Source organism: Phacochoerus africanus, chromosome 2 (genome assembly GCF_016906955.1).
Source record: "Phacochoerus africanus isolate WHEZ1 chromosome 2, ROS_Pafr_v1, whole genome shotgun sequence".
Lineage (NCBI taxonomy): Eukaryota > Metazoa > Chordata > Mammalia > Artiodactyla > Suidae > Phacochoerus > Phacochoerus africanus.
The window spans coordinates 9,024,671-9,040,386 of NC_062545.1; the positions used below are offsets into that span (position 1 = coordinate 9,024,671).

At 44.0% G+C, this 15,716-nt stretch overlaps 1 protein-coding gene across 1 annotated transcript in view; it reads right to left on the minus strand.

Annotated features, from left to right (window-relative positions):
* Positions 1-6,067: 6,067 nt before the first annotated feature.
* Positions 6,068-15,716, minus strand: part of SYNJ2 (synaptojanin 2) — a 96,532-nt gene continuing 86,883 nt past the window's right edge. The window contains exons 24-27 of the mRNA XM_047769845.1: positions 15,001-15,113; positions 13,170-13,278; positions 10,991-11,142; positions 6,068-9,465 (exon numbers count right to left, since the gene is read on the minus strand). Of these exons, the coding sequence (XP_047625801.1) occupies positions 8,746-9,465; positions 10,991-11,142; positions 13,170-13,278; positions 15,001-15,113 (1,094 nt within the window). The 3' untranslated portion in view covers positions 6,068-8,745. The remainder of the gene's footprint in view (positions 9,466-10,990; positions 11,143-13,169; positions 13,279-15,000; positions 15,114-15,716) is intronic.

Consider the following 15,716-nt stretch of genomic DNA (forward strand, 5'->3'; position numbering starts at 1 on the left):
CCACTGCACCATGACGGGAACTCCTAAAAATTTTTTTATTATAGTTGTTTTACAATGTTCAATTTCTGCTGTACAGCAAAGTGGCCCAGTTTTATACACATTCTTTTTTTCATGTTATCTTCCATCATGTTCCATCACAAGTGATTGAATATAGTTCCCTGTACTATACAGCAGAACCTCACTTCTTATCCACTCCAAATGGAATAGTTTGCATTTTTTTTGTTGTTGTGTCTTTTAGTTACCTAAAAAGTTTTTTTTTATTATAGTCAATTTATAATGCCAGGTCTTCTAACAAAGCCTGAATAAGGCTTTCCCCAGCTGTGCTGTGCCCACTCCTGCCCTCTGATAAAGGAAGAGGGGACGAGCAGTAACATCAAGCGTGGATGCACAGGAAGCAGTCTCCGGAGGGGTGGGGGAGAGTCTCAGGCGAGTTCACCCTCCACTCGTCTGGGCAAACGGGTCTGGAGGAAGTTTATTACACACAGGTGAGATGAAAAGAACTGACTTGATACTTAACAACATAAAAAAGAACATACAATAAGTATATACTGGTGGCTGAAGGCTCAACTGTAAAAGGAAACCTATCCCGAAAAACAACAGCAAGGAATTATGAACAGGGAATAAGGGAGAAATATGGAAACAAACTGGAAAACCAATCAGGACAATTACAGAATAAAGCAGAAACCACATTAAAGAATAGAGACACAGATGAAAATTATCTTCCCTTTTTTTTTTTTTCATCCATACCCACAGTATGTGGAAGTTTCAGGGGCAAGGACTGAACCAGTGCCACAGCAGTGACAATGCTGGATCTTTAACCTGCTGAACATACATACAATAATTACCTTAAATGTAAATGGACTAAATGCCCCAACCAAAAGACATAGACTGGCTGAATGGATACAAAAGCAAGACCCATATACATGCTGTCTTCAAGAGGCCCATTTCACTTCTAGGGACACATACAAATTGAAAGTGAGAGGATGGAAGAAAATATTCCATGCGAATGGGAATCAAAAGAAAGCTGGATTAGCAATACTTGGATAAGACAAAATAGATCTTAAAAATAAAGAATATTATAAGAGACAAAGAAGGACATCACATAATGATCAAAGGATCAACTCAAGAAGATTTAACAATTGTAAATATGCATGCACCCAACACAGGATCACCTTAAAAGGAGAAATTGACAATGACACAATAATATCCCACTTACAGAAAATCCAGACAGAAAATCAATAAGGAAACACAGGCCCTAAATGACTCATTAGGCTGATGGACTTAATAGGTATGTATAAAACATTCCATCCAGAAGCAGCAGAATACACATTCTTCTCAAGTGCACACAGAACATTCTCTAGGACATATCACATTCTGGGCCACACATCAAGCCTCTGTAAATTTAAGAAAATTCAAATCACATCAAGTAACTTTTCCAATCACAACACCATACGACTGGAAATAAAACAAGAAAAAAACTGCAAAAAAACCCACAAACATGTGGAGACAAACACATGGAGACTAAACAACATGCTACTAAACAACCAATGGATCCCTGAGGAAATCAAAGAGGAAATTAAAAAATACCTAGAAGTAAACAACAACAAAGACAAAACAATCCAAAACCTATGGAATGGAGCAAAAGCAGTTCTAAGAGGGAAGTTTATAGCAATACAAGCCTATTTCAGGAAACAAGAAAAAGCTCAAATAAACAACCTAACTTTATATCTGAAGCAACTAGAGAGAGAAAAACAGACAAGATCTAAAGTTAGTAGAAGGAAAGAAATCATAAAGATCAGAGCAGAAATAAATAAAATAGAAATGAAGAAAACCATAGAAAACATCAATGAAACTAAAAGCTGGTTCTTTGAAAAGGTCAACAAAATTGATAAACCCTTAGCCAGACTTACCAAGAAAAAAAGAGAGAGGACTCAAATCAATAAAGTTAGAAATGAAAAAGAAGTTACAACAGACATCACAGAAATATGAAGGATCATTAAAAGACTACTACATGCAACTATATGCCGAAAAATGGACAACCTAGAAGAAACAGACAAATTCTTAGAAAAGTACAATCTTCCAATTCTAAACCCAGACAAAATAGAAAAGATGAATGGACCAATCACAACTATTGAAATTGAAACTGTGATTTAAAAACTTCCAACAAGGAGTTCCCGTCGTGGCGCAGTGGTTAACGAATCCAACTAGGAACCATGAGGTTGCGGGTTCGATCCCTGCCCTTGCTCAGTGGGTTAACGATCTGGCATTGCCGTGAGCTGTGGTGTAGGTTGCAGACGCGGCTCGGATCCTGTGTTGCTGTGGCTTTGGCATAGGCTGGCAGCTATAGTTCCAATTCGACCCCTAGCCTGGGAACCTCCATATGCCGCGAGAGCAGCCCATGAAATAACAAAAAGACCAAAAAAAAAAAAATAATTCCAACAAAACAGAAGTCCATGACCAGATGGTTTCACAGGTGAATTCTAGCAAATATTTAGAGAAGGGCTAATACCTATCCTTCTGAAACTAATCAAAAAAATTGCAGAGGAAGGAACACTCCCAAACTCATTCTATGAGGCCACCATCATCCTGAAAGCCAAACTAGACAATATACCACTAAAAGAGAAAATCACAGGTCAGTATCACTGATGAACACAGATGCCGAAATCCTCAACAAAATACTAGCAAACCGAATCCAACAATACATTAAAAGCATTGTACACCATGATCAAGTGGGACTTAACCCAGGGAAGCAAGGATTCTTCAGTATCCACAAATCAATCAGTGCAATACACCATATTAACCAGCTGAAGAATAAAAATCATATGATCTTCTCAATAGATGCAGGAAAAGCTCTTGACAAATCTAACACCCATTTCTGATAAAAACCCTCCAGAAAGAGGGCATAGATGGAAACTACCTCAACATAATAAAAGCCATATATGACAAACCCAGAGCTAACATCATTCTCAATGGTGAAAAGCTGAAATAGTTCCTGATGAGATCAGGGACAAGAAAGATGTTTGCTCTTGCCACTACTATTCAACTTAGTTTTAGAAGTCCTAGCTATGGCAATCAGAGAAGAAAAAGAAATAAAAGTGATCCAAATTGGAAAGGAAGAAGTAAAACTATCACTGTTTGCAGATGACATGATACTATACCTAGAAAAATCCTAAAGAAACTACCAGAAAACTCTTAGAACCTATCAACACATTGGGCAAAGTTGCAGGATACAAAATCAATACACAGAAATCAACTGCATTTCTATATACTAACAACATAAGATCAGAAAGAGAAATTAGGGAAACAATCCCATTTACCATTGTATCAAAACAAATAAAATACTTAGGACTAAATCTACCTAGAGACAAAAGACCGGTACTCTGAAAACTATAAGATGCAGATAAACGAAATCAAAGATGACACAAACAGATGGAAAGATCTACCATGCTCTTGGAATGGAAGAATCAATATTATCAAAATGACTATACTACCCAAAGCAATCTATAGATTCAATGCAATCCCTATCAAATTACCAAGGGCATTTTCACAGAACTAGAAGAAAATATTTTAAAGTTTTTTTGAAGCACAAAAGACCCAGCATAGCCAAAGCCACTCTGAGAAAGAAAAATGGAGCTGGAGAAATCAGGCTCCCTGACTTCAGACTATACTACAAAGCAACAATCATCAAAACTGTATGGAACTGGCACAAAGACAGAAATATAGATCAGTAGAATGGCACAGAAAGCCCAGAAGTAGGAGTTCCCATTGTGGTGCAGCAGAAATGAATCCAACTAGGAACCACAAGGTTGTGGGTTTGATCCCGGGCCTCACTCAGTGGGTTAAGGATCCAGTGTTGCCATGAGCTGTGGTGTCAGTGGCAGATGTAGCTTGGATTTGGCATTGCTATGGCTGTAGCACAGGTCGGCAGGTGTAGCTCCAATTTGACCCCTAGCCTGGGACCTTCCATATGCCAGGGGTGTGGCCCTAAAAACAAACAAAAAAGCCAGTAATTGAACCCACACACAATGGAGAAAAGACAGTCCCTTCAATAAGTGGTGCTGGGAAAACTAGACAGCTACATGTAAAAGAATGAAATTGTAACACTTCCTAACACCATACATAAACTCAAAATGGATTAAAAACCTAAATATAAGACCAGATACTATAAAACTCTTATAGGAAAACATAGGCCAAACACTCTCTGACATAAACGACAGCAACATCTTCTCAGATCCCCCTCCTAGAATAATGACAATAAAAACATAAGTAAACAAATGGGACTTAATTAAACTTAAAAGTTTCTGCATAGCAAAAGAAACTCTAAACAAAATGAAAAGACAACCCACAGAATGGGAGAAAATCTTTGCAAATGAAGCAACTGACAAGGGATTAATCTCCAAAATTTATAAAGAACTCCTGTAGCTCAATACCAAAAAAAAAACCCCATCAAAAAAATGGACAGAAGAGCTAAACAGACAGTTCTCCAAAGACATACAGATGGCCAAAAAAAAAAAAACCACACAAAAAGCTGTTCAGCATCACTCTTTAGTAGAGAAATGCACATCAAAACCACTATGAGGTCCCACCTTACACCAGCCAGAATGGCCGTCGTCAAAAAGTCTACAAACAATAAAAGCTGGAGAGGGTGTAGAAAAAAGGGAACCCTCTTACACTGTTGGTGGGGATGTAAATTTGTGCAACCACTGTGGAAAACAGTATGGAGATTCCTTAGAAAACAAAAAATTAAATTACCATATGATCCAGCAATCCCACTCCTGGGCATCTATCCAGAGAAAACCATACTTTGAAAAGATACATGCACCCCAGTGTTCACTGCAGCTCTATTTACAATAGCCAAGGCATGGAAGCAACCTAAATGTCCATCGATAAAGAAGATACAGTACATATACACAATGGGATGTTACTCAGTCCTAAAAAGGAATGAGATAATGTCATTTGCAGCAACATGGATGGACCTAGAGATTATCACATTAAATGAAGTAAGTCAGACAGAGAAAGACAAATATCCTGTGATATCACTTATATGTGGAATCTCATTAAAGAGATACAAAAGGACCTATTTATAAAATAGAAACAAACTCAGATTTTGAAATCAAACTTGTGGTTACCGAAGGGGAAACTGCGGAGGGAAGGGATAAATTGGGAGAATGGGATTAACATATACACATTACTATTCATAAAATAATAACTAATAAGGACCTACTGTACAGCATAGGCAGGTCTACCAAATGTTTTGTAATAACCTATGGGGTAAAAAATAAATATATGTATAATTGATTCACTTTACTGTAAACCTGAAGCTAATATAACATGTAAATCAACTATACCCCAATAAAATTTTTTAAAAATTAAAAATAAAAAACTACAGAACCACCTTCACCCCCCCCAAAATAATAACAATTTTTTTGTTGCTGTTTAAACAAAAAAACAAAAATAGTCTGCCTTGTATGAGAATGTGTTTCAAAGCTCTCTCTCCCATGATCTTGGGAAAGGACAGTAACTGACCTTCCTTCCTCCCCATCCAAACGGCAGGCTGTGCACTCAGATGAAATAAACTCAGTATTGTACTTACCGGTCAGGAAGGACAAGTCATCTTTATCATGTGGAGATTGTCAGTATATTATTTCTGAAAGGCATCAGAGAACATTATGACCTAAATTTTGCATGTTAATTAGCTAAGAACAAACCAAGGCAGAACTGGAAGACTGCTTCCTCCTTCCCTCTGCCTCCATGCAGTAATGTACTCAAAACTGTAGTAATCTAAGAAGTCTGCTCTGAGATCTAGAGAAAAGGAATCCTAGCATCTCTCAATATTGTTGCATAAAGATATGTTATGACGGGGGTCCCTGCTGGCAGCATTCAAGTCTTAAATTCCTAACCAAAGTATTATTTGATGCTGCTTCAACGTAGTTTGATGGTTGAAAAAAGAAACAAAAGTAAGAACTCACATAGAGGAATAACTAGCAATCACATTTTAACCAGAATGAGAGGCTAGCCAAAGAAGATACCCCAAGGTTCTCGTCATATCTGAAAAAAATAAGTCCAATTAAACAAAACCAAACCAAAACTTTAATAGGTGTTTTTTACAATTTCAGTACAAATTATCACTTCAAATAAACATTACAGGGTTTTGTTAATTGCCAGTCACTCAATAAGTAATTTTTGCAGCTTTCCTTTCTAATCAAATAACTTCACTATAAAGCAAATGTTTTGGTGATTACCTTGCTTATACACAGGTCAGGAGAATTGTATTAATTGTCTTGAACTTCAACAACTTTAAACTTTTATAGGAAATGCTTAGGCAGATATCCTAGTTTCAGTAATTTACTGGAACAATCTTTTCTTTTTTCTTTTTTTTTTTTTTGCTTTTATATGGCCACACCCGTGGCACATGAAGGTTGTCAGGCTAGGGGTTGAATCGGAGCTGTAGCTGCTGGCCTACACCACAGCCACAGCAACTCAGGATCCGAGCCATGTCTGTGACCTACACGACAGCTTATGGCAACGCCGGATCCTTAACCCACTGAGCGAGGCCAGGGATCGAACCCGCAACCTCACGGTTCCTAGTTGGATTCATTTCCACTGCGCCATGATGGGAACTCCCAGAGCAAATTTTTAAAGCAGGCCAAGAAGTCAGAAGATTGTGTTATAAAAAGGGAATCAATCTCTTTGGGATCAGGGAGACAATGCTGAATTGTAAAGCATGTGCCTAAAATACTTCCCAGTGAACTGTAACGCCTAACAGAACAGTCACGAAACCAACTGCAAGGTCACAGGAAAAAGGCCAGTGTGGGAGCAGCAAAAGAAGACTCAATATAAAAACCATGGAATGAAACCCCTAGAACAGCAACTGCTTACTGCCAACCAGCTATACTGCAAATCTAGGAAACCTCCCAACAGTTACACAATGATTTAAAGGCAATTCCAATTGTCCTCCCTTTTTCCGTTTTGCCTTTCTAGGGCCGCACCCGTGGCATACAGAGGTTCCCAGGCTAGGGGTCCAACAGGAGCCGTAGCTGCTGGCCTACACCACAGCCACAGCAACTCGGGATCCGAGCCGAGTCTGCGACCTACACGCCACAGCTCACAACAATGCTGGATCCTCAACCCACCAAGCAAGGCCAGGGATCAAACCCACAACCTCATGGTTCCTAGTAGGATTTCTTCCCTCTGTGCCACAACAGGAACTCCCCTGCAGTGTATCTTGAGAGGGGTAATGAGAGCTAAGTCTGAAATCCCAGAGGTCTGATGGGTGAAAGAAGAGTGGTATTGCATCAGGCAAGATGACTCCTGCCTTCCTAACCATTAGCTCTTAGTGCAGGAATTCCCGGGTCCCCTTACGGTCACACAGAACCACTGCTGTATGAGTGAGTCTATGACACCAAAGACTCCTAAATATGGTATATGGCACACTCAGATTTTGCCAGTGAACCGCTCATCAGTAAAATTGTGATATCTGCCCCAACCGGATTCTAGGCCTTAGAACCTTTTAGACACGTGAACAGAATGCTGATGTCTTTTTTTTTTTGGCTGCACTCGCAGCACGTGGAAGTTCCCGGGCTGGGGACTGAATCCACATCATAGCCGGAGTCACAGCAGTGACAAAGCTGGATCCTTCACCTGTTAAGCCACTGGGGAACTCCAGTTGGTGCCTTTTTAAATGACTGAATAGGCAAGAAGCCGTGGTGGAAATGTGTACCGAAAAAAACTAATAAGTAGATAAGCTAACTCAGAATATCCCGGGGCTTCTTATACATAGGGACATGTTCTATTTTCCTTCCTGAAGCCACGGCCAGGTATCCCAGACGAAGACAAACATTCCTCGAATGACAGCAATGAGAATCAATATTAAGTGCCAGTATGAGTTTTCACATTTTGTGCTTTTACGGGGTACAGAATATATTGAAAAAAGAAATCCATAAGGTTTTGTTTAGTAGGGAATAGAGTGTGTAAAAATTGGTTAAAGTACCACACCAGAGCTCAGGACTGTAGCAATTTATGGGACATGCAAAGTCCATGACAGGGTGCCAGAGGCTTTAGCCAGTTGAAGCTCAGGTTAAGCTAATGGTACAGGCTTCAGAACCAAAGCAGGGATGACACCAACGTTAACATCCGTGCACATAAATAAACACAAGGGCTCATGGGAATGAACGGTCTCGTCTCTTGGATGACCTATTTGCTACTTCCTACTCTGCTATTTTTTTAACCTGGGGTCAGGCAGCCAGGTACAGCTCTTAATGGTCCCAACCACTTTTTAGTATAATCCTTCCTTTATGCATCAACCTTCAAGTGGGTCACCAAAAAGTTATGCCAAATCTGTAAAACACAAACAATATTTTTTTTAAAAGTCACATACACACATAAATTGAACAGCCGTTTAAAATTCAATGGGTGGGTGCTCCTTGCGTGTTATCAGCTAGATTCCCTTTCCTAAAATCCAGACACTGAATCCAACCAGAGGTTTCCCACACGCAAGAGGAAACTTAACATGCACAAGTCTGGAATAAAACACATCTTGGTGGCTGAATAATAATCTTATTGAGTAAGAGACAGAGTTTTTGTAAACTACACAAGAGTGACAGAAGTACCACAGTTTCTTCAGTGTGCCTTTAAACAGATGTCTCTCTCCACTGAGGGGTTGAGGCCAATGGGCTTTCCCGCCCGTAAAGTGATGCCAAAGAAAAGGCACACATCCTGCAGGAGAGCGGCTTCCAAGTTTCCCAGTCATGTTTCTGCCAGTGGGTCAAACACCTGCAGCACCGTCCTCTTGTCCTTGTCACTGACTGTCACCCAGTGACGCAGGTCTTTCTGTCTGTGCTCCAGCGGTGGCTCTTGGGCAGGTGACACACTGACTTGCGGGGGGGCTGCGTGTGCCCTTTCGAGGTTCCTAGTCTCCAAGTCCAGGGGGTCAAAGTTCTTGGAAAGCCAGGAATTATTCAACAGGTTAGGGTGATGGAGAAGGCTCCAGAAGGGATCCTGATAGTCGCCCAGAAGAGAGGCCGCCTCTGACTTTGCATTCTTGGTGCCAGCCGCTTCCGGGCTTGAGGCCGAGGAAGGGCTGAGAAAAGGTGGCTGTGGAAAGGGAGCGCCCCCTGGAGGCTGGTGTGCAGGGGGGCACTCGCTGCCGGGGCTGCTGCAGGTGAGGCCCTGGAGAAGCTGGCAGTTGCTCTGCAGCACCTGCAGGTGGAAGGCGGCCGGGACCGACTTCTTCCTCCTCGGGGGCGCCTGGGGCGCAGGAGGCGGGGCCTCCAGAGGGGGCGGCGCGGCCGTGGGCGGGGCCTCGTCTGGCGCGGGCTTCCGGGCAGCACCTTTCCCAGGCTGAAGGGTTCTCGGTTTGGGAACCGGAGGAACTGTCACTAGAGGAGGGGCGTCAAGGCTCATCTCCGGGGGCCCGACTGTAAAATGGACAGCCTGATTCCCACACTGTTCTTCCGGTGACGCGGGCTGAGAAAAGGCACGACAAAGAGTGTCAATGAGCAGCCCGCCCCGGGAGCTGGGAATCAGAGCACACAGGGTCCACAGGGGAGCAGAGATGGGGCGAAGCGGACATTCTAGAAAATCCAGGATTTGAGAATGTCTGGGATGCAGGAATGTGACCAGAAAGAGCACAGGATTAAGACACACGTATCAGGGAGGACCCGTGGGTCCCATGAAAGAGGAATGGGAGCTTTAAAACCAGGGCCACCAGGAATAATCTGAAGCACGTTCCCCTGTTTCCTAGGAAACGGGGTTATGCTCGTCCTTTAATAACAGCGGACCTCTCTGAACACTCTCTTCTTTGAGGCCGCAGCTCTGATAATTTCGCCTGCACCCCGCCAGCGTGAGGTAGCTCAGGTCAGGGCATAAGCTCATTGAAGGACTAACGGGTGTACTTGCTCCTTGAATCTTTGATATTTAAATGCAGAAGAATGGAACATTTCACTTAGCAATTCACTTCCTTGGTTCTGATTCAAAAGGATCACAAAGAAAACAACTGCAAGAGGCCAGAGGGAGCTTTTGTACCGACAAGGCTGTCGGTAGCTTAAGCTTCGGCATTTCTGAATTTCCACGGGCTCTTTCAAAATCTAGCTGCGAAAACAACCCCTTCTCTGACAGGCTTTTAACTGCCGCTCCTGTGCCTCGGGTGGGGAAAATGGATCCGTTTCTGTCCCTGGCTTTGAAAAGACAAAGCAAGAATGGCGACAAGGAGGCGAGGAAGAGCTCTGTGGTGGGAGAAGGCGTGGACGATGGGCAGATGAATGAGCAGAAGTGGGACAGCAGAGCAACCCAGAGAACCCAAAGCAAGCTCTGTATGAACCAAGCGCCCAAGCCACGCTCACACTTGCTGCAGGTGGCAAAGCAGCCATTCTGTCGGGACCAGCCAAGGGATTACCGAGTGTCCGTCACTAGCACACTGAGCTCAAACAGAAGATCCAGAGGTCTCTATGGGTGCCAGTCTCTGGGCTGCTACTGTCCTGACAAACTCATGTCTTTGAAGCAGCAAGCAAGGCTGAGAAGCTTGAGAGCGAGAGCAAAAAACAATCTGCAAGAAAAGTGGCAAGAAAAGCTGTCGAGGGTCCAGGACCCGGGACCACACAAGCGCTTGTCACACCGTCGATTGTTTCTCTAATGCATATAAAATCTGTCCATGGGAACCTGGGCAGATGGCACACACACGAATGGGCATTACGGGAACACTTGGAATAAAGCATGCCACTGTGGTTCGCTCTGGGGACTGAAATGACCATTTGGGCAGCTTGATATCTCCAAGCTGTTCCCGTCTTGGTGACAAATTCCCAACTTTTCTGTTCAGCGTGTGCCAGGAAGCAGTAGGGACTCCAAGGAGAGAGTGACTGCAGGGCATTTTCCTCAAGGATGGAGCTGTGTCTGGGGCTTGTGAATATCGGGAGCCCCGCTGGAGATGTAATTTTTATCTAATGAGACATCTGAACAACCTAGGAGGGACAGGCTTATGTGACCGGGTTCTTACCTTTCCTGTTCTCCTCAAGGTTGGCTTCTTGATGGCAGGAACTTTGGGTGCCGGCCGACGGGGCAGGAGCGGAGCCACGCCCCCTGTGGACTCTGGTTTGGAAGCTCCCTGGTCCCTCAGGCCTATGGCGTTTGGGGCTTCTCCTGGGATGCCTGCAAGATACCATGGCATGGCTGTAATGTAAAGGAAAGGCAACTCAATGCCTGGCTTAATCTTTAGGTGGTCTGCATGGTAAGGATAACTCACTGATGCCAGGTATTTCTTTCTTTCTTTTTTTTTTTGGCTGTCTCACGGCATATGGAGTTCCCAGGCCAGGGATCAGATCTGAGCCGCAGTTGGGACCTAAGCCACAGCTGTGACAATGCCAGATCCTTAACTCACCATGCCCGACTGGGGACTGAACCTGTGTCCCAGTGCTCCCAAGACACTGCCGATCCCGTTGTGCCACGGCAGGAACTGCTGTATTTCTTTTTTAGCTAAGAATAAATCTTTGAGGGTACCCAGGACCAACATGCTAACTGTGGCTCCCAGCTTCCCACGCTTCCCGTCTCAACAGGGGATGGTGATCTGGGGTCTGTGTGGGGGAGGCTGGGGGAGGCCCTGACATGAGTACCTGTGCTTCTCAGGGGAGCTGATGCAAATGTCCTCAAAATTGCATTAGGGCCCATGACCAAGAAAATGTTAAGTTGGGACCCTGCATAGATTTCAAACCTCTAACCTCTCCTAACCTCTATATCTACAGGGTTGTTTTTTTTTAAGCTTTACTGCAATATAATTCACATACCATAAGATATCCTCTTTTAAAGGATGCCATTTGGTGGGTATCAGTGTAGTAACACAGTTGGACAATGTCACCACTATCTAATCCCCAGAGGCTCTCCATCACCCCAAAAAGAAGCCCCACACATACCCACCCCATCCCTCCTCGCCAGCCCCTGGAAGCCACTCTTTCGCTCTATATAGATTTGACTACTCTGAACACTTCAGATAAACGGGATCATGCCATCCATGGCCTTTTGTGTTTGGTTTCTTTCAATAAGCACATTATTGTCACGATTTACCCATGACAGAATGGTGTTAGTACTTTATTATTTTTATGGGTGAATAATACTCCACAGTATGGACACATGACATTTTATCCATTCATCAGTTGATGGACACGTGGGTTGTGACAGCCATACAATTTTAGGTATTATTATTCTTTAATAAAAAAGAAACCAAGGTGTTATCCCACCGTGGTGGTTCTCAGGCTCTTGATCCATGCCCTCCTTAAATGTGATTTGCGAATTTCAAATAAATACCCCAACTAAAAGCAAACCAGGCAATTGCAACTGCATCGGGCTTTTCGGAGGGCATAATCTGCCCCCTTCAGAAGAGACACTGGTACAAAGTCAGAAGAAAAAATCCCAAAAAGTTAGCTTCCAGTGGTTGTGAATGCGAAGGGGAGATTCCAGGCTAAAATATGAGGTAACGTGAAGTAACAGCAACAAAAGATGAACAGGCAGTGTGGCAGAGAAGAGGTCCCTGCCTGACAGCAAAGAATCCACAGTTGCTGGTGATTTAAAAAGTAGATTTTGGAGTTCCCGTCGTGGCGCAGTGGTGAACGAATCCGACTAGGAACCATGAGGTTGTGGGTTCGATCCCCGCCCTTGCTCAGTGGGTCGAAGACACGGCTCGGATCCTGCGTTGCTGTGGCTCTGGCGTGGGCCGGCGGCTACAGCTCCGATTGGACCCCTAGCCTGAGAACCTCCATATGCCAAAGGAGCGGCCCAAGAAATGGCAAAAAGACAAAATAAATAAATAAATTTGTAAAAAAAAAAAAGTAGATTTTTTTGCCTCAAAGAGGATGCCTATCCACGCATCTCCTTGTACAGAGTGGCCAGGATGACTTAGTGCCCGGAGCTCGAACTGCTTCTAAAACTCATCTTCATTTATTTCAGTTTCTCCCTTAAGTGCTGCTTAATCATTTGGGGATGATTTTTACATACTTACTGAATTTTAAATACATAGTTTTAAATGGACATCTTAGTAGCAGAACTTGACAAAATGTTGCTAAAGGGTACTTTCATTTAATTCTGTCTCCAGAAAAAAAAAAAAGTTACTTTCTTTTTTAAGCCCCATTCAGTAGGAAGAGGACAAGAGAAGCAGAACTGGGAGGAGAGTTGTGGGGAGCACGCACCTCCTCCGGCTTCCAGGAGACATCGGATCGCTGCTTCCGCCTCCTGCGCGTTGGTCGTTTTGATCTGCTTGACGTTATAAGGCTTACTTATCCCGGTCCTAGCTTTGGGCTTGAGGACGAAATGAGGCAGAAACGCACATGAGCACAGGTAGGAGAAGGGTCTCGCCTGGCAGGTTCACTGCCTGCTGATGTGTGTGTGAGCGTGAGGCTGGACAGAGCTCCCCATCAAAGGGGGACTGAAACACAACTCCAGTCTAAACGGCAGCCTTCAAGCCTCTCCCGCGCTCACCCCCGCCCCCCTCCGGCACTGGTGCACCAAGAGGAGGAACCGATGCTGTTTGGAGGATCCTCGTCTCCCACACAGGTGGTTACAGGATTTTGCAATGTGCATTCTCTCTCTTTCAATAACCAGATAAAAGCCTGAACGCGTCATCAGAAGTCACTCCTTCCAAGGTCCAGAGGAGTCATTAAAATACCCTCCAGGGAGTTCCCGTCGTGGCTCAGTGGTTGAGGAATCCGACTAGGAACCATGAGGTTGCCGGTTCCATCCCTGGCCTTGCTCAGTGGGTTCAGGATCTAGCGTTGCCGTGAGCTGTGGTGTAGGTTGAAGACTCGGCTCGGATCCCGCATTGCTGTGGCTCTGGTGTAGGCCAGCGGCTACAGCTCTGACTGGACCCCTAGCCTGGGAACCTCCATATGCCACAGGAGCAGCCCAAGAAATGACGACAAAAAAAAAAAAAAAGAAAAAGGTGGAACCTAAAAAAAAAATAAAAACAAAACCCAAATAAATGGATAAACAAAACAAAACAAAACAAAAAACACCTTCCAGACTCCCAGACAGACAGAACAGGCTGGAGTTGCCAAAGGGTAGCGTAGACAGAGGAGAGGCGGACTGGGTGTTTGGGGTTAGCAGGTGCAAACTACTATACAGAGGCTGGATAAAAAACAAGACCTGTGTCCTACGTCGCACAGGGAACTAAATTTCATATCCTGGGAGAGACCATAATGGAAAAGAAGATGAAAGAGAATGTTTGTGGTGCGTAACTGAATCACTCGCCCCACGACAGAAATTAACACAGCATTTACACTTGAGTAAGAACAAAAACAAAAGCACCTTCAGGTATTTTCTCAGAAGTTCTTCTTCTACCTTTTCACCTTCCTACCTCTTAACCCAAACCTCTGGGTCACCTTTGAGGACCGCCTGCATTGCTGTAAACCACTGAGGTGGCGTCCACCGCCTGCTTCTCCTGTGACCGCGACGGCCGGTCGGCGGGCCCGGCTCCCTGCGCTCTCCTGGGGCCCATGGGCCCTCGGCTCCACCTCCCTCCTGCCTCATCGCCAGTTCTCTCACTTTCACCTACAGTTTTGGGGCTCGCTGCCACCCTCGGGAACTCCCTGTCCCTAAAATCCCACAGGAGTGTCATCATGACCAGTGTCCCCTGCTGTGTTATTTGGGTCCTGTTAGGCCTCTTTTCAGCCTCTTCTCTCAGGACAACTGTCTGCATTTCTCCTGATTCCCTTCTGCTAACCACTGCTCCATACGCCAAGGTCAAAGGCAAGCATCAGAAGAGAGAGCAGCAGATGGGTCCGGAAACCAACAGTCTCACTGTGAAGGGACACCTGGGATTTTTTCTTCACGTGCGATTCTCTCGCTAACGCGCTGTGTGAGGATTTAAAAACCCTATAAAGGATCTGGTACTAAGTTACAGGGTTTGGGGATGAGCAGTGGGCAGGCAGAGGGTTAAAAGAGACATAAATCTATATATTCACTGAAAAGAGGAGATGCTAAGAGATGCGGGCCCGGTCACTCTGATCTGAACGCAGAACTCACTGCTTGCTGAGGTGCTCCGGGCAGAAGTCTTGCCGTCTGCAAAATCGAGTACTGCCCGTGGGTGCCGGAGGAGATGGACGCATCCGAGGCGGATTTTTTCACCATGAAACCAGCTGGAAAAACCAAGGAGGGCAGGGTCTCAGTCTCAGTGAAGTCACGGCTGCTTCAACGCACTTTTCCAGCCAGCTGAGAGCAAGGTCATGGCTCGGGTCTGAGTGTGTCCGTGGCCTCTGGGGACTCAGAGGAGCTACTGACTTTCTCTTCTGAGGCTCTAAGCACTCGTGCCTATGAATGGAGATTCTCTAGAGAAGCACTGTTTGCATGCAAGTGTTCATCTAACATGAGCAGGGGTTTCAATACGACACAAAATCTGATTCATCATTTTTAAGCAGTTTAAAACACACGACTGTTATTAGGACCAAATTTTTAAAATGTTTTGTGGGCAAAATCTGAACAAAATCCCAAAGCAGGGGATTCAACTCTATTAAGTAATAGTTGCAGCCATTAAAAAGTCATGCTTTAGAACAACATTTAAGGACAGAGACAGTAGAGGAAAGACAAATAACCAAACAAAATGGATACCAATTTTGTAAAAAAAATTAAAAGAAAATAAAAATTAAGCATAGATATAGATATATCTAGTTGGAAAAGGGAAAGACATCTTTTGGATAACAACTATTATCTCTAGGTAAGTAAAATTAAAAATTTTATTGTTT